Raw genomic sequence first — 25,806 nt, 5'->3', positions numbered from 1 at the left:
GTATGTATGTATGTATGTATGTATGTATGTATGTATGTATGTATGTATGTATGTATGTATGTATGTATGTATGTCATATTCAATTATTTTTTAATAATGTAATTTCTATTCAATGGTGTAGTAATATAAATAAACGATAAATATAATTGATAAGTAGGAAATAATTTCCACAGCAAATCGAATTGTGATATTGCTATTAGGATTTAACTATGTGATTTTTGAGTCAAACTCATTGACCCATATTCCATGAGTAGTGATTCAACATGAATTCATCTCTCATGAGAATAAATGGAACACTTAGCACTCATTGGATCTAGGTGATGCTCACAGGGGTGAAGCACTGGGACTTCCCGATAGGTCACCCATTCCAATACTACTCCAGCCTGGGCGCGCTTAACTACAGAGTTTCCTCCATGGTTAAACCCAAAGCTTGTAACCCCATTTGCAAAACCTTCACCAAGTGTTGTGCCTTATGAACCATTCATTAGAAAGCCCCTTAAGCTCATCAATTGATAACTAGGAAATAATTTCCACAGCAAGTCAAATTGTGATATTGCTATCAGGATTTAACTATGTGATTTTTGAGTCAAACTCATTGACCCATATTCTATGAGTAGTGATTCAACATGAATTCATCTCTCATGAGAATAAATGGAACACTTAGCTCTCATTAGATCTAGGTGATGCTCACAGGGGTGAAGCACCGGGACTTCCCGGGAGGTCACCCATCCCAGTACTACTCCAGCCTGGGTGCGCTTAACTACAGAGTTTCCTCCATGGTTAAACCCAAAGCTTGCAACCCCATTTGCAAAACCTTCACCAAGTGTTGTGCCTTATGAACCGTTCATTAGAAAGCCCCTTAAGCTCATCAATTGATAAGTAGGAAATAATTTCCACAGTAAGTCAAATTATGATATTGCTATCAGGATTTAACTGTGTGATTTTTGAGTCAAACTCATTGACCCATATTCCATGAGTAGTGATTCAAGACGAATTCATCTCTCATGAGAATAAATGGAACACTTAGCACTCATTAGATCTAGGTGATGCTCACAGGGGTGAAGCACCGAGACTTCCTGAGAGGTCACCTATCCCAGTACTACTCCAGCCTAGGCGCGCTTAACTACAGAGTTTCCTCCATGGTTAAACCCAAAGCTTGCAACCCCATTTGCAAAACCTTCACCAAGTGTTGTGCCTTATGAACCATTCATTAGAAAGCCCCTTAAGCTCATCAATTGATAAGTAGGAAATAATTTCCACAACAAGTCAATTTGTGATATTGCTATCAGGATTTAACTGTGTGATTTTTGAGTCAAACTCATTGACCCATATTCCATGAGTAGTGATTCAGCATGAATTCATCTCTCATGAGAATAAGCGTGTCCAAGCTGGAGTAGTACTGGGATGGGTGACCTCTCGGGAAGTCCCAGTGCTTCACCCTTGTGAGCATCACCTAGATCTAATGTGTGCTAAGTGTTCCATTTATTCTCATGAGAGATGAATTCATGTTGAATCACTACTCATGGAATATGGGTCAATGAGTTTGACTTAAAAATCACACAATTAAATCCTGATAGCAATATCACAATTTGACTTGCTGTGGAAATTATTTCCTACTTATCAATTGATGAGCTTAAGGGGCTTTCTAATGAATGGTTCATAAGGCACAACACTTGGTGAAGGTTTTGCAAATGAGGTTGCAAGCTTTGGGTTTAACCATGGAGGAAACTCTGTAGTTAAGTGCGCTCAGGCTAGAGTAGTACTAGGATGGGTGACCTCTCGGGAAGTCCCGGTGCTTCACGCTGTGAGCATCACCTAGATCTAATGAGTGCCAAGTGTTCCATTTATTCTCATGAGAGATGAATTCATGTTGAATCACTACTCAGGGAATATGGGTCAATGAGTTTGACTCAAAAATCACACAGTTAAATCCTGATAGCAATATCACGATAAATCTAATTTCATAAACCATAAACATTTAATAGTAAACTTAAATAGAATATTCACTATTGTAGATTGGAAAACCTAAAACAACAAAACAAATTATTTTTAAGTGTAAATAATAGTTTTAGATTTATAGTTTATTATATCATTTTGAATTTGTAATATTTAATTATCTAACACATAGAAGCAGAAATCTGCAACAACTCCGAATTAATCCTGAAGCTTGCAGAATTTTTCCTTGTAAAAATCCCGATTCATGAAAATATTGGTGACCAATCATTGACCCAATTTTCACTAATCTTTGCATTCGAAGTGCACTAAAATCATTTAGAACCCCCTAAGAAATGACAAAAAATGTAAAAGATCATTGCAAAAATCTACGGAACCCTACAAAAAACTTATAAAATTGACAAATCACTTAGAAATAGGGTTGATTCTAGGATGGAAGAAAGTCAATGAGGAATCATCTTGGGAAAAAATTGTAATTTTGTCCCTTTAGTTTTCTTTCGGACCTTTGGAAAACTCTAATCAGAGGAGTGGGGAAAGCAATGGAGGTCATCAACAAAATTTGAGAGGTCCTCAATCATCCTAAATTGTTAGGGACATGTGAGATGGTGTCAAAGCTAGTAATGAATTTGTTTTAAATCACCCCTGCCCCATGGATTTTGATGAGATCAACTATATAATTAATATTGCACATTAATTTTAAAATTATAATTATTATACACTATTATAGATTCCCCTTTAATGGAGAAGCAACAAACCTCTATAGTTTATTATTCACATTATAAAGTAGTTTCAAAATTATAATTATAATTGACTGTTAGTATATATTAATAGCATAGAAGTAGAAAATGGCAAAAAATCACGATTATACATGACTATTCGATAGTCGATGTGTGCAATGATTTATTCCCAAAAAAACCAAGATTGTTTGGTCACAACTCTCAACGATGTTTTTGCCATTTATCAAGTGCTTATTTGGCAAAAAATGATTGTTAATCAACAAAAAAATTGCGGGGAACTAGAAGAAACTCTTAAAGCAACATTGATGGGAAAAATCTGCAAATATGTGACATGATAGTCTACAAAATTGATGTGCAGCTGAAGACATAGGTAGGAAAGTTGGCTTGAATATTTGCCAAGTCTCGAAGTGTTGGAGAGTCGGGAAGTAGCATGGGAGATAGGCAGTTACAAACAAAAATTCTCTCTTTCTACATTAAATATTTTGTAAAGCTTGATTTTGATGCTGCTACTTTTTTAACATGAAACAGAAAAAAAAAAACAACGTAACAAAGCCACCTTATTTATTTGTTGCGTTATGATCTAAAAGAGAAAGGTAATAGAGTTTTGCCTTATTTATTTTGGAGAAAACAAAGAACCCTACATTAATCATAATAATCATTTTAGGCTTGTCAATTATGACATATAAGTTCTTACGATTAACCGAATTGCTGGATATTTATGACTTTACTCAAAATTAAATTAAATAAATTATGCAATTCAATCTCCATGTTCAACATAGATAAGTTGTTTTGGTGTGTGTGTGTAAATATATCATTGTGTATATCATGTCAACTTTATATATCATTGTTTATTGAATATATATGATAAAAGGAACTTGAGAAAATTCTAATGAATGGTTCATAAGGCACAACAATTGTTGAAGGTTTTGCATATGGGGTTGCAAACAAAGTGGCCTTAACATTGGAGGAAACTCTGTGGTTAAGCATACATTAGTTGTACTACTAGGATGAGTGACCTTTTGGGAAGTCGCGGTGCTTCACCTCTATGAGCATCACCTAGATGTGATGAGTGCTAAGTATTCCATTCATTTTCAGGAGAGATGGGTTGTTGTGAACCACTAGTCACAAAACATGGGTCAACGAGTTTAACTCAAAAACCACACAGGTGAATCTTGATAGCAATATCACAATTTGACTACTTGTGGAAAATATCTCCTACTTATCATTTGATGAGCTTAAGGGACTTAATAATGAATGGTTTATACAACACAATGCTTGCTGAAGGTTTTGCAAATGGGGTTTCAAGAAAAGTGGGCTTAACCTTGGAGGAAGCTCCATGGTTAAGTGCGCTTGAGTTGGAGTAGTAATGGGATGTGTGACCTTCCAGGAAGTCCCAGTGCTTCACCTCTGTGAGCATCACTTAAATGCAATGAGTGTGAAGTGTTTCATTCATTCTCATGAGAGATGGGTTCTTGTGAACCATTATTCATGAAAATTGGGTCAATGAGTTTGACTCAAAAACAACACAAATGAATCCTAATAGCAATATCACAACTTGACTTGCTATGGAAAATACCTCCTACTTTTCAATTCATGCGCTTAAAGGGCTTCCTAATGAATAGCTCTTAAGGCACAACACTTGGTGAAGGTTTTGTAAATGAGGTTTCAAGCAAAGTGGGCTTAACCTTGGAGGAAACTTCGTGGTTAAGTGAACTTGAGAATGAGCAAAACTAGGATAAGTGACCCTTTGGGAACTCTCAACGCTTCATCTCTATGAGCATCACCTAGATGCAATAAGTGCTAAGTGTTCCATTCAGTTTCATGAGAGATGGGTTCTTGTGAACCACTACTCATGAACTTGGGTCAATGAGTTTGACTCGAAACTACACGAATGAATCTTGATAGCAATATCACAATTGGACTTTCGGTGGAAATTATCTTCTACTTATCAATTGATGGGCTTAAGGGGTTTTCTATTGAATGATTCATAAGACACGACACTTGCTGAGGGTTTTACTAATGGGGTTGCAAGCAAGTGGGCTTAACCTTGGAGGAAACTTCGCAGTTAAATGTGCTTGTGTTGGAGCTATAATAGGAATGGTGACCTCCTGAGAAGTCTATGAGCATCACCTAGATGCAATAAGTGTTAAGTGTTCAATTTATTCTTATGAGAGATGGAATCTTGTAAACCACTACTCATGAAACTTGGGTCAACAAGTTTGGGTCAATCACAAATGAATTCTACTTATATGAATATGAGGATTTTCTTTTATTGATAATGTTTTGCGAAGAAAGCTTCATTTTGAATTTGAAAATTAAGAAAGCCCATATCATATTTTAGCGCTACTTCAAATCATATCTTGATAATAAATATATATGAATATATTAAGAGGAGATTGTGCAAGTGTTTAGAATCATTATATAAGTCCTTTATCATCTTCACTGTGGAAATGTCCTTTAATTTTAAAAAAGTAGTTCTTGACTAATTTTACTCAATTTTTCACATTTTTTTTGTAAATTTGATTTTTTGCCAGTTTTTTCTAATGTTTTCAAAAAAATCCCACTATGATGTTCTGATTTATTCTCCAAATGATTTATGCTTCTCTGAAATTTTAACATAATAATTTAAAATAAATAATAAGATTTATTATTTATTATATTATTAAAAATTTATAAAATTTAATAAATTAACAAAATAGTTTAAACTTTAGGCAAATGTAAATTTATCAAACAAAATTTTGGGTAGAAAACCATTTTTTGCCAAAAAATCCATGCAATAATTTATGGATTGGAAGAATCCTACTTTTTAAATCTGTAAATAATTTTATAAAATAATTTTCTTTTCTAGTTATATATTTAATTTTTTTCCAGCATTTTCACATTCATAGGGCGGGAAAAAATTAATGAAAATTTCTCAGACCCTACTTGGAAATTGTCACCTGTGTGCCTGGATGGCATACAATACCCTCTGTCACATCAAGACTCTTCTACGACACATGGCCTTAAAGACTTCATGGAATGGAAAAAGTAATCAATTACATTGCATGAAGGGACTTTTTCACCTTTTGGGGTTTGAAAAAGTGAAAAAAATGGTATTGAAGATCTAGAATCAGTGTGGAGTTGATACATCAGTGGCAGATTCGAGTCAAAACAAAAGAGTAGTCATAGGACTGCTTCAACAAGGAAAATCCTGATTTCAGGATGATTCCACATTCAATTCTTACCTGATTTCAATTCCAAGATGCTTCTTACCTGATATTAGTGGGTAAAGCAATCAATTTGGCTACTTAGCAAATATGATGTTCTCTGCCACATGTCTTTCTGGTTTATAATTTGACTCCATTGAGGAGATTAGTTTGTATAGTAAGGGTTGGATTCTGTTGGTTGAGTCCAATCAACGTAGTGATCTATTTTAGTATCTTTGTGGACCAGTCCTTGTTTGCTTCTCTGAAAATTTATTTATTTAGTCAAGATTTCTAAACCACTTCAAAGTAATCATTCAAGCCTGCTTTATCTTTCTAGTGAGAGAAAGCAAATAGTAGATTGTTTTTGAGGAGACTCTAAAACATTTGATACAACAAAGACAAGAAATCAACTAGGTCTATTGCTTTGTCTTTGTGGAAAGGAAAACATTAACCTCGAGTTTTGTTGTAGCGATAGGCGAGTTGAAAAATAATCCCTATCAGTTAGGAGATGGAATATTGCCAAGAACATCCATTTGCACTATGTCGATGCTCTCATTGCATCTACTATCGTTCAAGATGTCTTTGAGATAGTTGCTCACTCGATCAAAATTCCTTGTATTTTGTGGATTGGATTACTAGTTTACTTGATTGGTTTTTTAATTTGGGGAGCTAGTTGATGATTTTCTTGCTCAAAAGTGTTTAAATTCCCATTTGTAATCCATTTGTCCTTAGATAATAGTCTCTACCATAGTTCAAATTAGTGCCGATATCTCATTTTCTCACAAGATTTTGAGGGTGGCACGAAAATTTGTGTTTTTTGCGCGAAACATCTGGGAAGAGAAGTTGAAAATTTCTTTGCGAGAAAATCACCACTTCTTGGCACTTCTCGGTGAGAGTGTTCAAGTTCTTGCGAGCATTGTTAGTATAACTCTGATGCCCAACAAAACGGCCAAAAATTATTCTTTTCCAGCATTGAACGTTTTGGGTGGAGGAGAAGGGTTTATGAGGATGCGATTTTGTGACTTATTGCATATATATATATATATATATATATATCAGTTTGTTTGGTTTGTTTACTTATTTAGTGACTCATTACATGCATCTATGTATTGAATTTTGTAAAAAAATGCATTTTAAATTAAGTTCCCAATATTTTCCCGAGAAGTTGCTGATTTCTCTTTGATATTTGCTGAGAAAATGTTTTTTAGTCACGTTGATAAGTGGCTGAGAACGAGATTTTGAACTATGGTCTCTACAATGATTTTTGTCTTGAGACATAATAGCTAACCTAGAGATGAAGATCTTTTTTTTTTCTACTTATGTTACTATTTATTCATTATCACATATAGACTACTTTAACTCTGCAAGTTCTAATGCAATTTATCTTGTTTGCAGGAAAATTTTAATGGGTAGGCATTCTATTCATTGATATATTTTTGCAAGGATAATGACTTCCTCTGAAATTTGAACTTATCGCACCTTGTGGTTCTGGGTATATTTTCCCACCATTCGATCTTGCTTTTGAAATCTAAATAAGCTAGCCACATGCTTTCAAATTTGAACTGAGAAGACCTCTTATGAGGTGGATTCAAAATTTGGACTACTGAGAGGCCAATGGTAAAGTGTTGTTTGATGAATAAGGCCTATGGTACTTTGGTTGGTTCAAGTTTTGTAGCTATTTGATTCATGGATCTATGGAATTTTAGTTTGGCTCCATGAAGTTTCTAGATAACTTGACTCCAATTTTTAGTGTACATGTATGTTGAGAATGTTGACTTGGTGGTTAGCACCTCCTTGGAGATTCGTGTTGTGGATCCATATAACTTTCAACATTTGTATCGGGCATTAAGAGTTTGAGCTTTTGGTGCAACGACAAATGCTACCTACAATTGGTATCAAAGCCCTTAGGTCATGGGTTTGAGTCTCCCTTCAGTTGGAGTTGAAGGCTTAATTGGTGCTTTGGGGGAGATTGTTGAGAGTGTTGACTTGGTGGTTAGCAACTCCTTGGAGATTCAGGTCGTAGATCTAAGTAAGTCTTAGCATTTGTATTGGGTATTAACAATTCGAGCTTTTGGTGCAATGACAGATGCTACCCATAATGTAAACATCTTATAGTGCACATGTATGAAAGATTTTGCTGCATTAGTTCTGAAAGCTTAGCAACTATCCTCCTCTTGAATTGTATACCCCCTTTGCTTTCCTCTTATTTGAATGAATTGAAATCCCCAATAAGTATACGCTTCTCATTATATGTTAGAAACTATTCTCACAAATCTTGAAGATAATGTGTATGCCAATTGCCCAAAGGGGGAAGTAGGTATTAGTTAAGGTGCTGTCGTACCTAGATATGTGACAAAATTGGTGAGAATGTACTTTAAAGCTTTCATTGAATCATGTTTCCTAAGTTCAATACAAGTGAATGTTTTTGCTTCCCTACATAGTGTTTAGTTGTTTTATTATCTCAATCTCTTTTATATCTACTTAATAATTTATTATCAATAATAATAATGTTCCATGATAATAATAGAGAAGGATAGATACCAAATGTTTAAGGCCAGGCTATTCAAACATTTGATTTTATCGATTGGAATCGTCTGATCAAAGATGTAATCATTAACACTCCCTCTTAGCTAGGGAGGATGATTTTATCCAAATAAACAACACAGTGTACTACTGTTATGTCATAGTAACATCAACAGTATTGTATGCCCAAGAATATCAACCATATGATATTCACAATACTCTTATATTTTCTTGGTATGTGCATTGACATCATGTCTCATGATGTCTACCAAAGAAGATATCTGCTCAAGGTGTCTCCACTAATACTACGTCTCATAGTATTCACCATGCCATGTCTTAGCAATATAATGTATAGTAGTATGAACACTACTTAGTTAATTGCATAAGAGATATGCCCTATCATGATCTCCATAGACATCATATGACATCTATCATGATAGTAGGTTAAACTATTGTTAAGATCGTCATCTTACAATAGTAAACACAGGTAAACTTTATTGAAAGATCGTCACCTCTCAAGAAGTTTTCACAAGATCATGTAATAACTCACATGACATCCACCATGAACCATATCAGAGGGTGGGTCCACCATGAATATTCCCAGAGGGTGGAACATAGGTTTTCACCTCATCCTTCTCTATGAATGCATTAAGGTACATCTAAGGAAATCACTGAGGTTTGAGTCTTCCTTTCAGTAAGGGCTCTAATCCATAACTTGAAGCTTGTCTTCAATAATGTACAAACTTCACTCTGGTTAAATGATTTGGAGAAAATATCAATTGTAAGATCTTATATGATAATGTACTTTGAATGAATAGCATTCCAAGTATTCATCTATAGTTTAAGCATTCACATAAATGCCTTTCAGTATACACATATGGAACTTCATCTCATGAATTGTAGTCCTTTGATTGCTATAGTTTCTTGTTCACTAGAGAATCCATCTCGACATGGTCTACTCCCTCTGAATCAATATTACCAAGATCCTCAAAAGTCAAGTGAAGCATATCTTCTATTTGCTCCCTCTGTCACAGAAACATACCTTGATTCATAGTAACATGAGTGAATGTACTAAACCATGGATTTGTCCTCAAGCTTGGCAACACCAAATATTAAGATAATGTGGTTCCCTTCCAAAGCTTCAAGTACATGCATCAACGTCGTGACCTCTTCGTCCAATGTTGCCTCTAATGAAATGTTAGGCTCCCTCTTGATATAGAAGGATAATCATAATCCCAATCATCAAAGATATCTTTCTTCAAGAGTCTTTTATTAGTTGACATAATTCACATACGACTAAAATTCCTAGATCCAAGACCTCCCTGGACCTACTGTCATAAGACCAAGTCCTAAATCAAACAGTTATATAATCATCTTCAGATTTGAACCAAATCCTCATAGTCTAGTCCCTGTCAGTGGAAGAGCCCCCTTACCTGACTTTGTTTCATAATCCTAGGTGCTACCATCACCTGCACAAATGCCTCACCAGCATTCTAATGCACCATTCTTCTTTTCTTGCAAGAACATCCCCAAAGACCAAGGAAAAGAACAAGAGCATAACAAAGAAAATAATTTTTATAGTACATATAGGGATACAAATAAGGGACTAACTACAAAATAAAATTGGCATTCAAGAAAGAATAGTTATCTCACTATTCTGGAGCAAATGCTATCAACATTCTTCTTGATGTAATTTGCTTCTTTTTTCCTTCTAAGTATTGCTCTTCTTCTAAGCTCCAATTTCGTTCTTTCATCTAGTGAAGGATCCTAAACCACTTAATCCTTTGATGTGCATACAAGTGTTTTGCAATTTATCATCACTTATCACAATAGCATCATGTAGTATTGTTGAAGTAATGCCTTCCTCATATTCATTAATTGTGAGGAAAGAATATATCCAATCAAGAGTGAAGGGTTTATACATTTCCTTTCAAAAGTTAATGCTTACTCATAAATACTTTCCTTAATTCTGATCACTTTCTAATTAGGATGATGTAAGTCAATTTATCACAAGTCTGATCACAATCCAAGTTCTAATGTACATCCTTTGTTTACAATTTGATTTCAAAAATGCCTTGTGATATATTTCAGCTTTTAGTATGTCATTGAATCTATGTATTATACTCTGCGCAGAATTCCATATATTCCATACAAATAGTAACATAAATTCTTCAATAGGGAGTGTGATGGAATGATGATGTACTATATTCAGATTCATTTAATCAATCTGACCGATTACTCATATTCTTCAATTAGGAATTCCACTTGGTAGAGTAATGCTCAATGATACCACTCTCTTTTGTTAACAATTGGTGTACGGTCTTTAATCGACCTATAGATGACCTCCAACTTCCGAATAACCATTTTTTTTTATTCCAATACTCCAAAGGATTATCTATTAGTTTATATATTCATTACACCATTTGTCAAACCAACATAGATTTTGGTATTAACAGACGTACTTCCTAAAATAATGTGTCTAAGTTCGTAGTCAATAATCCTCCTTTGCTGCTTTCATTATTATCTTTAGTAGTTGTTCCACATCATAAATCCTAGAGAACAAATAGACCCACAGTTAGTGTTAGGCAATCGGGAAGGGAGAATGATCCATAATATTACAATAGTGTCATTATTGGTTACCAGTAGCGCCTTCCTTGAATTTCATCTGTAAGCATTATAATTATCAACCTGTGTGGCATCCCATCACTTGGTGAGAAGCCTCCTCCAATCAATGGATCAACAATTTTCACTGTAGAAGTGGAACCTTCTCAACGGGATCACATGTTGTATAAGGACCAATGATAATGTGATCTTGCTTTACAAGCTCATCTCTTTTATGAAATTTTCAAGGCCAAAATAGTATTATAGAGTAACTGCCTAAGATCTAACCAGTTGTCCTCTGGAGAATAACTCATGGAAATAATACTAATGCATGAATTTTTTGTGATCTTCCAGTGGAAGCTCTTTGGTACTCTCTAATGCAGGTTGCACAATTTTAGCAACTCAAGCGATCGAAATTGTGCAGACAACAATACCATTGTTGTAGCAGACCATGCCTGTCTTTTGTCAACCTGCTAGTGTACATACTAAGTACTGTCATGTCATTGCCTCAGTGATTGTCAACATTTAGAGATTTTAATTTGACAACATTTGCATATACTTTGTATATTACATCTACCCAATCTCCTCTTTGATTGAAAGAACTGAATACAGTTGTCATCTTGCGTTTAACTTTTCTGCTGCAATATCACTCTCGAACCTATAGAGTCCATGTTTTCCAAAACAATACTTCTGTGGACAATGATTTCTCTAAATATTTCAATATTCTCCCGCATTAAACTAGAGGACATGATAAAAGTGCTCAACTTGAAAGTAACTTCAGCAATTACGATATAGTCTTCCTTTTTTGAAGTATTATTCAATATAATCCTACTCGTCATTAGTTATGGCTTCACAATAACAATCACATATGGATCAAAACACTTTATACATCCTAATGCACACTATACTTATTTTCTTTTCTATTTGTAAGCACAATTATGATATAAGGAGCCAAGGCAATGCTATCTACAAATATTCTTTGAGTCGATGACACAGTCTACCCGGTGTACGCGATGATTTATATCATCCTGGGCAGCAGCCTCCAACAACTAGCATTTCCTTCTTATCATTCTATCATTGCATCCTCCGCTATACATGTGTTTGTGGAGTTCGGTGTTCAACCTTTGTTAACTTAAAATACCGATTTGGAAGATTATTCTCTTTACCATTCCAGATCTGATGATTGTGTTGTTGTTGGCTAGTTGATCTAAAATAAGATGAGGAAACACCGTTGTCCCCTCCAAACAAGAACGACTTGGGTATTCAATGCTGACAGATGAACCACCTATCATCTTTCTGCAAATCATCGTCTACTTAGGCTTCCCATCTCACAAATCAATATAGTCATAAATGTATTTGAGAGCAATAAGAACCGTATCAATCCAAAACTATGTTTTTGTGTGAGGAAGCATCATAATGGTAGTGCTTAGCAATCAGTGCTCAAACACATTTGACTTGCCCCGACATGGAAGATCCTATCTAAACTTTATTTCTGTCTTTGTTTATTAAAAAACAAAGCTTCTGCCTTGGACCAGAACAAACAGGAGTATGAAACACCTGGTAAGAAAATTGAAAAACACATCTTCAAATGTTTCTCTATCTCTTCAGTATGCTTGAATTACAAACCATATACTAATTATGGCTCACTAACCAGAAAATCAAACCATTCAGATTCCCATAAGTTCAAATCAGCTCTAATACCATGTTAAAGATGTGTTGCTGCTGTAACTTCTAATATCACTTATTGATTTCTGTGTTTTCAAGTTACTCTTTCAATGAATATGTAAATGATATGAAGAGGCATGTCTCCCGTAGCTTGTCAATATCTGAACTGATATTGGTTATTACAAATAACATTTGCTCAATGTATTATCATAATGATAATAAATTATATATATATGTGTGTGTGTGTGTGTGTGTGTATTTATGTATGTATAATATATCTCACATATATAAATAATATATATATGTGTATATATATCTCATATATAATATAGATAGATAGATATAGATGTATATCTCCGTAACAATTTATTATCAATAGTAATAATGCTCCGTGATAATAATAGAGAAGGATAGATATCAAATATTTAAGGCCTTTAGGCCATTCAAACATTTGATTTCATAGGTTGGAATCATCTGATCGAAGCTACAATCATTCACAGGAGGTTTCATTGTTAGAATAATAGTGACAAAACTCACAGAAAACATGCAAATTCTCATGTTTTAAACGGACTTGTGACCTATGCCATGTCCTTTTCACTTGTTTGTGCAAGTTTTTCAATAAAACAGTCAAATCAGGAAATAACACTTGTAACTGAAAAAATATATGCAATTGATGTAGGAGTTTATTGGTGAAAGATGAATAGCTTCCACAAGAGAGAACAGCCAAAATAGCTTGCCTGATAATTACAGATGAAATGATCGATTGAATATACAATATCACAATGAGATGCCTTGCAAATAAAAGAAACGTGTAATGTAATAGAATTAACTAACATGATAAGATCTTATCTACACAGCTAAGACATCTAGAATCAACATTCAGATGACACAAGTATGAGTATGGTGTCAACATTAGTTTCGATGAAGAGAATTCCAAGAAGAAAACAAATGGTAGCATAGCATCATTGGAGATGTTCAGGTTATTGAAATGATTGAGAGACAATAACGCAAAGAACACTTTCAACTTTTCTTGCATGGCCAATATTTAGAGAGCTTATGAGCCACGAGTATTTGAGGAGACAAGAAAAATTTGAATGGGAAAAGGCCATGTAAATTGAACTTGAGAATCATGTGAATTTAAAACTTAATTTGAGCTATCTTACGAGTTTCATTTCTTGATTCATAATTGTAGTGAGTATGCAATGCCTATTGTTACATTTCAGTAATATTTTCAATTTAGCTATGTATAATTGTTTGTCAGCTCAAGGTAGTAATAAATGACGGTTGATGGTTGTGCTCCTTTTCACAATCGTTGGATCTTTTAAATAGATTATTTATCATCAAGAAAAGTAGTACAATTTTGTCAGATTGACTCTAACCCTTGGTTTACCATCTGGAGGCTTCTTCTATAATAATTTCATGGGCGAATAAAGATATATTTTACCTCTATATCTAGTATGCATTGTCATCTCATTTATTAATTCACGTATTTATCTTAACAGGTAGAACAGTAAACAGTTATAACACCAAATGTAGAACATTGGATTGCAGTTGAGAGGTTGTTGAAATGTTCGAAAGGGACATTTGGATTTGGCATTCTATATAGCAGAAGCAAAGTTCCTAGGCTATGTAGGTTTATAGATTCGAATTGAGTAGTTTTTTTTGGAAGACACAAAATTCACTTTTCGTGTATGTTTTCAATCTTAGCACAGTTGTAGTCACATGGACTAGCAAGAAGTAGCACTTTCCTTGATTGAAGTAGAATATTGAGGAGCAGTGAATAGAGAATGTGAGGTAGTCTGACTTAGAAGGGAGCTTTTAAGATCTGATATTCCACAAACAACACTTGCAGCCTTGTATTGTGACAATCAAGGAGTGCTCAGCATTGCCTAGAATCCAGTCTTCCACAAGTGTACCAAACATGTGGAAATGCATTGTCACTAGATCAACGAACTTGTATTAGATTAACTTAGTTTTTCAACATTGTTCAACAGAGGACCAAACTGCATTTATTCTTACAAAGTCTCTGAGGCTTGGCAAATTTGTAAAATTTCAGAACAAACTTGGTGTTGTTAGTGGATTGGCCATTAAGGGAGGCTTTTAAAAGTAATTATTTTGTAGTGATGGTCAATGAGTTCTTAGTTGTAAGCTTTATTAAATAATAAATTGATTCCGGCTTAGAGTATACTTAATGCTTTATTTCAAATTCACTTAGTAGGTTCCTTTTACTTGTCCCACATTCAAAACATGGGTTGTCTTCCTGACTTGTAATTCTATATAAGAAACCTTTTGCTTCTTATTTCATACAATGGATATCTTGGTTATCCCTGACCATCCATCAATCAGTCAAAACATACCACACATATTATAATACTTAAATTATTGCCTTATAGTCCGTTAATCATCAAGCACAATTGTTAGTCCATAATCACGTCCTTCAGGATCTACTACTGTTCTAAATTGGGAGGATAGCTAATTTGAAGGTGGTTTAATCCACCACTGTCCTGAAGCTAATGTCATCCACAAATTTGCCTGCAAAGCAAAGAAATCATTCATTATTGCAAATTGTGCATTTCAACTCTGACAAATTACTTTGATGACCACGTAAAAGCAAACATGTCACCATAGGTTTCATTCTTCAAGATAGGGACCTGTTCCATATGATAACTGTATATGCTTATTTGAACTTGTTTTTTGTGGCCCTGTCATATGAAGGCAGTTATACTTCCGACTTGTATGTCAGCAGTTGATTGGAAATTTGGAAGAGTAGTGATTTACCACCATAGCTAATAATAAGTAGTCAGTTGCCAAATGGAGAAGACCGAAAAAGCTTACGAAAACGTGGTAACCATTAGCAACTACTGGTCAAACATAATAGCAAAGGTATAAAGGTAAAGTGAGCTTTTGGATCTTTACTTGAATGTTTATAAATTGGTCCACACAATAAAGGAAGTAAAACCTAGACATCAAGCAGGGAGAAAAATGAATAGATGCTCAAGTCAAGGAATAAGATCAAGGAACCAATAATGAAGAAGAAGTATACGAAGACAAAAGGTAATCTCAAATTGGTAGTCAACAAATTGTTTGATAGGTACGCATGGATTGGGATTCAAAGGTTAGTTGTAATACAATTATTTCAATCTATTTAAATACTTGTGGGCATTATTATTATAATATAGTAAGACAAAAGGATTAATAATGAAGAGACATAACCTTCCTACAAGGGTAATGAGTTCCTTGAGCTATTATTTTAGCCAATTTAAAAAGAGGTGCCTAAAACAATCATCATATACCTAGGAAAAATATATGGATAATATAATGAAGTGGAATACTAGAATATTATAATGGTTCTTTAATGGTCATCTTAGTTGTTAGTTTATTAGGTAGTTTCTATTTTTGTCTTTAGTTCACAATTGTTTCTTTTAGAAACATTGTCTTTGTAAATATATATAAGGAGCTATAAGGAGCTTTCATCTCCTTTGTTAAACACAACATCGATTTATCATAACATGGTATCAGAGCAAGAGCCAGTCTGGGTCTGAGTCCTCTATGGGAGGTTTCAGGATTTTGGAAGGTTTTCAATTTTTGACTATTTTTTAATCGTAACATTTTCTTCAACGAAACTCGGTAATTTTTTTTTCAAAATTTTTAGAGGTTTTTTCGTGAATGTTCTAATATTTCTGTTTCTAAGCTGTTTTGGAAGGGTTTATGCAATTTTTGTGGTCACTTTCAGCAAGGTTTCTTGTGTACCATTTTCTGTATTAAACCTATGTGCATTCAGTTTCATTGACATATTTCTGCTCACAATGGGGATTTTGTCTTTCCACTCGGGTTGTTCATGGATTTTTAAAATTTTTGGTTCTAATCTGCATCACGGATCTGTTTGTGTGCCATGCGTCAGATTTCTGCTCATGATATTTATATAAATTTTTGCCCTTATTTTCCTCCCGCAGCTTCATTGGTCATGATTTCTGATGGTGACCCACGTGACTGGATTTATTTCTGCAACCTGCATCATTTTTTAGGGCAGACCTTTCAATTATTTTTGTTTGCTTGCAACTTTCATTTGCGAAATGCTGTTTTTTGAAGGATTTTAACTGTTTTTCAGAGCTTGCAAAATTTCTACATGCTGTGATAGTTCTGTTCAGGTTTTCGATCTGCAACCCTGGTGAAATTTTTCTTTCAGGTTTTCGTGCCTGTGTCTTTGGACTTTTTGTGACCTGCATGCAGGTCTGGTTTTCTTCAGCATCATGTTGTTTTTTCGTTTGCAAATCTGTGTGTTTTCCAACAACAATCCGAACATTTTTTTGGGCTTTTTTATTTTAATAAAATTTTCCACAAAGATCATTTTCGGTTTTTCATTATTTTTTCCCTTCAAAAATATCTGTTGGGTTTTAATAATTTTTTTCTCAAAATCAAAGTTTTGTATTCTCTAATTTGTGTCTCGGATTCTGTTTTTTGTTTTTGATCTATTTTTCACCTCAAAAGTTGTTTTTGGTTTCTGTAATTTGTGATACTCGAGTGGAACTTTATGTTAGGATTCTTATTTTTTTATTTTTTACTGTTTTTTCTGAAAAACTGATGCTTTGTAAACTTCATTTTTGGGGTTTTGTTTGTTTTTTCCACAAAAACCATGGCTTCTTTTAGTCTGTTTTGAGTTGTAGTGCTCATCTACAAAAATTCTTGGTAATCATGGTATCTTGCATTCACTTTTGGGCTAGGATGTCCAATTCGTCCAAATGGGCCCTTTAACCAATCACAGTTCAAATTGGTCCATGGTTTTGGTATTGTCCGCTTGTGCATTTGGCCCACAAGGGAGTGGTTTGAACCAGACCATGTCTAATTCAGACCTAGTTAGACCAAGTTGGAAAACATCGAACCACGAACGAACTTGGTCCCATGCATGGTCAAAGTCAGCGAGCAAGCTGATTTTTTTTTGCAAATTTAATTTTTTTTGACATCACTATTAGGTTAGAATACGTTGGTGAATAGAAAAATGATTCGAGGTGCCTTTCTACCATAGTTCCCAAACTCAGACTCGGCAAGGCCAACACGACTCGTGACTTGGCTACGACTCGACAAAATGAAAAAAAATTCCTTGAAATTTAGAGATTTAACGATTTAAAACTTATTTCATGCACCCTTTATTGAATATAACTAAAAAAACACTATAGACATCATCAAATAGAAGCTAACATACATAAACAAGGAACATAAATGATAAATCCATCACATTCATAAAATGAAAATTGTAGCTGAAGTAAATAGAAAACGTAGAATCATATGACATAGATATATAAAATAATAAATGTTGTCAAATCATGAATGTATGTGAGATCCATAAGACCAATTACATCAAATCATAAATGTATCTACTCAAGCTCTATAAACTAAAAACAAGTCTATTTGCCCAAGCTCTAGCTCAAGCCTCATCCTCATCCTCAAGCTCGTTGCAGCCTTTGAGTATCTCGTCTACCTGCTACAAAGTCGTCTAAGGTAGGTCCTAGAGGATTGAGTAGCCATAGCCCCCACATATGAGGTGGACTCATGAACATCAACAGGGTGTGATTGTGCATGTGTGTCTACCAGAATGTGGTCTATCCTCCTATGTAATAGCCACAACCTCAACCTCTATATCTATCTGGTCAACCTAGTTGAGGTCCTCAGTGAGGTCTGGATTGATAGCCTCGGTGAGCCACTTTGGCTTTGGATCAATCTGCTCTAGAGTGATTGGAGAGCAGTCAGTGTCCAAAATTTGTCTGGTCCTAAGACCAAGGTTGTAATGAACAAAGATGATATCATTCAACCTCTGAAAAGATAACTTATTTCGTCTCTTTGAGTGGGTGTGCTCAAACTTGGACAACCTGAAGCGTTGTTTGGCTAACTCAAAATAGGGATGGCATCTTTTAGAAGATTTGGGTGAGGGCCCAAACATTTGCCAACATCTATTTGAAACAAGGGAAAAGAAAAAAAATGCCTCATTTACAAGTACAACTTTAAGGTTAAATTACAAAATTAAAAATTAAAATGCATAACTTATAAGCCATAAAATTAAGAATTTATTATTTTTACCTAGTTGTAATGATATCCGAGCATCTGTGCACATCCTGCTAGAGAAAATTGCCCCTTCTTGATTATTAAATTTATCTAGCTCAATGGTTGTAGATGAGGCACTGTTATCACCATTCATCTTCTACATCACTGTGTATAGGTCGGTAAGAACCTCCTCATCCACATTGAAGTCATGACATAAATGAAATGCTAGATTCAGGTAATAAGTTGCTGCATGGATGGGCCTGTGAAGCTGATTCTGCCATCTCCTATCAATAATCTCCATATTTCTCCTCCACTTTTGCATACTAGAATCTAATAGCCTCCTTGTCCCTATCCATGATCTCATATATGTAGCCAATAGAGGGTTTCTCTCCATCAACAATTCATAGGAGAACTATGAGGGGTTCAATGACCTGCATATATTGTAAAAAAACATTTAAGCCACAAATTAACAAAACTAAATTATTGAACAAGTAAATACTAAATGTTAAATTGTAATAAATTTACCTCTAATATTTCTTTAGAAGGTGTCCAAAAACCAACCTCATCAAAGATGCAATTTACCACATCTATCCCTGCAGTGGTCATAGCAAAGGAATAGGAAGTCCACTCCACCCCAACTAACATGCTTCTCAAATCTTCCCTTAATGTCAACAAGGATTTCAATACAAGTAAATTTGTGGCAAACCTCATGATACTAGGACGAGCTAACTCTTTTTGCCTCGTGTATTTCCTCATCATGCTAAGGACCAATGGATGATTGTAGACAAACTTGCAATTATTCTTGGTCCTTTCAACACAGGATTTGACCCACTCAAGCTTACCAATATCCTCCAACATGAGGTCAAGGCAAGGGGCCACACAAAGAGACCAAAATGTTTTGGGGTGTCTCTCCATCAATAGTTTACCTTCAACAATTTTAAATTAATTAGAAAATTACATATGTTAAGAAACTTGGAATTAGAAAAGTTCAAATAAATTTATAGTCTTTCCATCAAATTTTCAAAACTTGAAAAGTTATAACTCAAAAGTTTACCTGCAGCAACATAACTTGCTGCATTATTTGTCACCACGTGCACTGCTTTTTCTTTCCCCACCTCTACTATGACTTCCTCAATAACCTCATATAAGCATGTGGCATTTTTAACATTAGTGGAAGCATCAATAGATTATAAGAACATGGTGGATCCTACAAATTTTAAATAGAGAAAAATAATTAATTATCATGGATCGTCATCAATCAACACATCAAAATTTAAATAATTCAATCACGATTCACAATGCATGTAGGAAAGTAAAATGATCAATCACCTCTACAAGAAACAAGAAAATGTAGGAGTGTTCTATTCTTCCTATCCATCCAACCATCAGTCGTCATGGTGCAACCCCTTTGGGTCCATGCCTTTTTGTGGTCCTCTAGCTCAATTTTCATATCCTCAACCATTTCATCTATAAGAGGAAGCCACTTAACTCAGCATCAGTAGGCGCTTTAAACCCTGCACCACAAATAGTTTCGACATTTCTCGTGGCTTTCCACTAAGGAGCCCTGTTACAAATAGTTTATGATTAGATGATAAATCATTATGTAATATGAATCCATGATTAGACAAGTAGAATTAATTGAAATTTAACTTCAAACTCAAAGAAAACAAATAAAAAAGAACTAATTACCTAGCTGCAATAAATGGAATGTTGCAAAAGTACCAAAATGTGCAAATTTGTTTTCTGGCATCATCATGAATCTGCATGTTCCAACCCATGCTCTCAAGCAAGGGTTATGCACTAGGAGTAGTGTGCGGCACAAAATAACTATCCAATCTCGACTTCCCCACTCTAGGACGAAATGTAATAGGACCAATATCAGGAGCAGAAGCACTTACACTAGCACTAGGAAGAAAGGGTGGCCTAGTAGAACTCTTTCTAACACAACGTGTGGGTGTGGAACCCTTTCCAACACAACATGCGGATGTGGGAGGATGGGAGCCAATAGCACTTAACTCTTCAAGTTGCCTCATCTTATTTAACTTCTCTTGTTCATATGTCTCTAATTAGACATAACAAAAATGTTTTGCCTCAACAATTTGTTAGTGTTCACAATAATATCATGTCCAGGTATGCCAACAATACGGTATTTGAATCTATAGATGCCACCAGAGTTTATATCTTTACAGAAAAAATAAAAATAATAATAATAAAAATAATAATATTAAAATTTTAAAAAAATTGTTTCATTTTTTTATCTTCCGAGAAATTCCTCAATATATTTCCAAGCCAGATCCTTTGGAGGCATTGTCAAAAATGAAAGTTAAGTTTGTCACAATATGAAAATTCAAAATTTTACAAAGTTATAAAGTTAAACTAATAAAAAAATTCAGCAAACACTACATTTTTTTGAGAAAATTGTAAACATATGTTTGCAAACTTGTTCCAAAAACATTGTAGGGTTTGCAACTTTGCAATTTATTAAAATACATTCAAGATTAGCAAATTAAAGCAAAAAAATTTAACAAACAATGAAGAGTACATTAACGTACAAAAAAATCAACACAATCTACAAATTTCAACACTTACCTCTTGCAAATGAATTTAGGAGTGTTGCTATTGACTCTTTAATGCTGCCAATGCAAATTGATTTGTGATATCCTTGATGTTCTTATTTGCTGGTTGCAAACCTATGGTTTCTCTTTGTTCATCCTCTCTTTCACTTTTCCTCTCTTCTTCCCATACTAAGCACTTAGAAGGCCTTTTAGGGTCATAACTAAAAGAAATGTAAAACAAAGGTTGTGTTTTTTTTCGTTTTTAAGTGATCAAATATCGCAGCCGCATGGTTGATTTATGGCCTCGAGTAATGGCAATTTTGGTGAATCGCTGAGTTAAGCAGTTTTTGCCCAAAAATCGGTGAGTTACTAAGCTGAGTTAGCATAACTTGGCTAGGTTGCCTTGGCTCACCAGAATCGCGGCGATTGAGGGATCTCTTCTTTCTACAATAATAAGTCACTTTTGGTTTCACAAGACAGCCCTTGTCCTTTTCTTGAGAGTGCTACCCCCAAACCCATATCGAAAAACTTGGGGGAAAACTGTGCTGATATAAGTGGGGGAGAAATTAACCTCTAAGTCTGATTAGGTTCCATTTTAGAACATCTGCAACCCTAAAAAGTGGATTCTAAAAGGCTTATGTTGGCTTGCACTTGATGAATTTGAAGCTGACAGCAATAATGTTATTGGTGCAGCTGATCCCATTGGCCTTGGCTCTATTTGTGAATCAATTGATGCCAATGTAGAAGAAAAAGATGATGATGAATATCATACTTGAACTTGATTTTATGATTTATGACTTAACATTTTATTGTTTTGAATCGTTGATGTTGAACAAGAATATATGTCAATATGATGCTATGACGGTATGGTCATGATGCTATGATTATAAGCTTACAGTGTTTAAATGTTTTTATGATACCATGTGATATTCTAATCGTAACTCATGCTTCTAGGCTTCATATATATATATATATATATATATATATATATATGTGTGTATGTATGATTTTTACATGTTTTTGTACTAATACACCCAAACAAACCCAAAATCCTTTTCAAAATTCTGTCATACCGGTGAATTGATCCTTTGTACCCGAACTTGGAACCAAACCCAAACCAACATCCTAGGTGTTGGGGCATCTTTCTCAACTACAATTGTTTGGAGGGTTTGCTGATTTTTACTTAAAATTGTAGGCAGTTGTTCCCCATGTGTATACTCTATGTCCAAGGGAGGGTGGTTCTATTATCAAAGGCTTTGTAGATTTTGGGAAGGTTAGTGGCAAACTCATCCGAGTGCCAAGAGTCAGTTGCAAGCGCTTGACTCTTGTTGCAGAGCATTCTAAAGAAGGGGGCTGCCTTCTCTATTTTTTCTGGACAGATTTTGGCTACTCTTGGTTATTGACATTTTACAGATCCATGGAAGGTCTCAATAGCAACACAATGTTATGAAGATCTTTTCACCACAAGATATGTAGTCTTCTGCAGGGTAGTTAGACGATGACTATTAGGGGAGGGTAGTAGAACATTGTAATGTGTCTTTAATGGTCATCTTTGTTGGTCTTTAGCTTATTAGGTACTTTTTATATTTGTCTTTAGTTCATAATTGTTTCTTTTTAAACATAGTCTTTGTAAATCTATATAAGGAGCTTTCATCTCCTCTGTTTAATACAACATCGATTTACCATAACAAGGAACAGGTATGGGATTTAGGACAGGGGACCTAAGGATTAGGACATGGACATGAACCTAAGTGTGGCGATTCATCCCAATGGAATATAAGCTACAAATCTAATTGTCTCAACTACTTCACTATTAATACATCTTGCTTAGACTGAAATTGAACATTCCACAATAGTTACAAAGGTCCCATCTATAACTGAGTCTTTGACAAATCATACGCTTAAATGCCACCATGTACAGTTGTGCAATAGGAACTCGAACCTGAAATCCACATCAGCACACTTCATTGTCAAGAATTCTGAATTTGAAACACCGGCACCTCAAAAGGGGCTTCACAGTGATTTGATCTAGAAACTCATATTAGAAAGAAGTATGTTTAGTTTTTCTTAGGAATTTTCATGGGTTCCTCATTTTCAAAGACATGGAAGTTCTTACATGCTCAAGATTTGAGTCAATCACTTTGTCATGAAATTTTTATTGCTGAGATTTAGCATGTCCACTAAGTTACAGCTTTGAATTGTTTCAGGTCATATTTTTAAAAATCCCATAAACTCAATGTTAAGATATCATTTGGTGTAAGTTGCATGTCAGTATTTCACATGCTTTTGATAACGGTTATTAAACTTGACCTTTATAATCTTTTTATTATGAAAACAGTTCTGATTCAAATTTTATTAATACTTTGATCAATCTACTTATTGGATGTGAATAAATCAAGATTTTGCTTGCTGTGTAACTCTGAAATTGATCTTTAATGATGGTATATTTATAAGCGGTGCCTAATATCACACAATATCCTTCCAGCCATCTGCAGACACTCCAGTTGGTTATATGGCTTTATCATCTCAGGAACCTGCGAATGAGGGAGAAGCTGCCCTGCCTGGAACAGGTGGGGTTGTCCAAGGCATACCAGATCAAAGTGGGCCTAGCAATATAAAGCCTGTTCTTCCAGTTCATTCTAGTTTTTCACTTTCTCTATCAAGCTTAAGTGGGGAAAGCAGTGCTGCTGAGTATCATGATTGTGGCTTATCACCTCTATTTCTGAAGGGAGAACCTCCGTGGGGACCTTCAAATTCAGATACTGCAGTTTCACAGGCTAGGGACAATGCAATGATGAGATATAAGGAGAAAAAGAAGTCACGGATGTATGTCACTTTTTAATTTGAATTTGTAGGTGCCATTGCACACAAATCACAACCTACAAGATACAAACATGTCAAGAAAATATTGCAATTAACTCCAATTATCTGCTTTTTTCTTTGAAAACAGGTTTGAGAAAAAAATACGCTATGCATCTCGCAAAACTAGAGCGGATTCAAGAAAGCGTGTGAAAGGTCGCTTTGTGAAGGCAGGAGAAGCTTATGATTATGATCCTTTAAGCATGACCAGAAGCTATTAAAATATAACAAAAGTCAAGTATCTGTAATTTTCTCTGCTATTTGTGTATGTCAATTTCTCACTTGACAATACTACGAGTCTTTGCCCCTTGGTTGCAACATGCTTGACTGTGCTTATGCATATGAATTTGAACTACTGTATTCAGTCTCCAATAAGCTGCCATTCTAAGAATGGTTGGGGTATCCCAGATCCAGTGAGTGAATCATGCTTGCTTTATGTTAACTTATACTGCATTTACATCTAAATTATAATGGATAATTATCATGCATTGGGTTTGGAACAGGTCTTTCATGGCATAAAAGAAACTGTATTGTATTTTGAATATTTCCTTGTATATTGCAGTGACAGAAATTTGATATCCATTTCCTTGATCATGAATTCATTTGATGTATTCTCTGGTCCATTAGAATTTATAATAATATGCTAGTTTACAGATATTTCATATTGGAAAGATGAAACTCGTAATTAAGAAATATTAGTCCAAAACCAAGCACCAAATATTTTGTATCAAATAAGGCTTCCTTTTATAGGCTTGACAAGTTAAAATGATTATGATATCTCAAGAGAACTGAAAATTGCATTTCATTTCATGTTTCTTTGGGAAAAAGCTTTGGTTATTGGCATGCATCAAGTAGTATAAGAGATAACCTATCATGTGCTGGTTTTCCAACTTCATTCGGAAGAAAAAGTTAATAATCATATCTCACTATAAGTGTAAAAGATTGAATCTCATGTAGCGATATAATGTAATTTGGCTCTGTTGATTTTTGTACAGTTCAGTAGTGAAGCCTAAAGTGGTATTTGTTTTTGTAGTGTTTCAGATATACATTACGTAAAGTGCATCACTTTTTCCTTATAGGAGGATTTTACCTGGTGCCAGGTTTGACAAATTTTAGTTAGGAATGATTCCAACAGATGGTCCAGAAAGAAGTGAGGTATCACACTTATTAGCAAGAATGATATACTAATTTTAATGTTGGATATGTGCTACTCATAATGCATTAACATAAAACCATCCAAATCCACATGGTAAACTCCTACTGTCACATCAGCATGTAGTGTTCCCTATCAAAACTTGACTTGATTTACCCTAAAATTCCAAACTAGGATTTGTGTTCCCTATTAAATCAAGTCCTCACACTTATTAGCAAGAATGATATACTAATTTTTATGTTGGATATGTGCTACTCATAATACATTAACATAAAACCATCCAAATCCACATGGTAAACTCCTACTGTCACATCAGCATGTAGTGTTCCCTATCAAAACTTGACTTGATTTACCCTAAAATCCTAACTAGGATTTGGATTGTGCTTGGAAGTGGAAACCATAATTGGTCTCTATATGTTCTTGACTAGGTGTTAAATCAGATTAAATTAAGAAACAATTAATGTTTCATAATACATTCGACACTTGAGCTCCAATTCCTTCTCTCTTATTCAGGGTGCTTGGAAACCAATCTGAGTAGG

General features: G+C 34.7%; 1 protein-coding gene across 2 annotated transcripts in view; it reads left to right on the top strand.

Moving 5' to 3' along the window:
• The window catches only part of LOC149571508 (zinc finger protein CONSTANS-LIKE 9-like), a 73,141-nt gene extending 48,445 nt beyond the window's left edge, over window positions 1-24,696 (top strand). For both annotated transcript variants that reach the window (XM_089813016.1, XM_089813015.1), the window contains 2 exons: window positions 23,741-24,081; window positions 24,206-24,696. In XM_089813016.1, coding sequence (XP_089669142.1) covers window positions 23,741-24,081; window positions 24,206-24,335 — 471 coding nt within the window. In that variant the 3' untranslated portion in view covers window positions 24,336-24,696. The remainder of the gene's footprint in view (window positions 1-23,740; window positions 24,082-24,205) is intronic.
• Window positions 24,697-25,806: the final 1,110 nt, after the last annotated feature.

Source organism: Cupressus sempervirens, chromosome 2, assembly GCF_028749045.1.
Source record: "Cupressus sempervirens isolate cs-2001-9-10 chromosome 2, ASM2874904v1, whole genome shotgun sequence".
Taxonomy (NCBI): Eukaryota; Viridiplantae; Streptophyta; class Pinopsida; order Cupressales; family Cupressaceae; genus Cupressus; species Cupressus sempervirens.
This window is presented reverse-complemented; position numbering and strand designations above follow the sequence as displayed.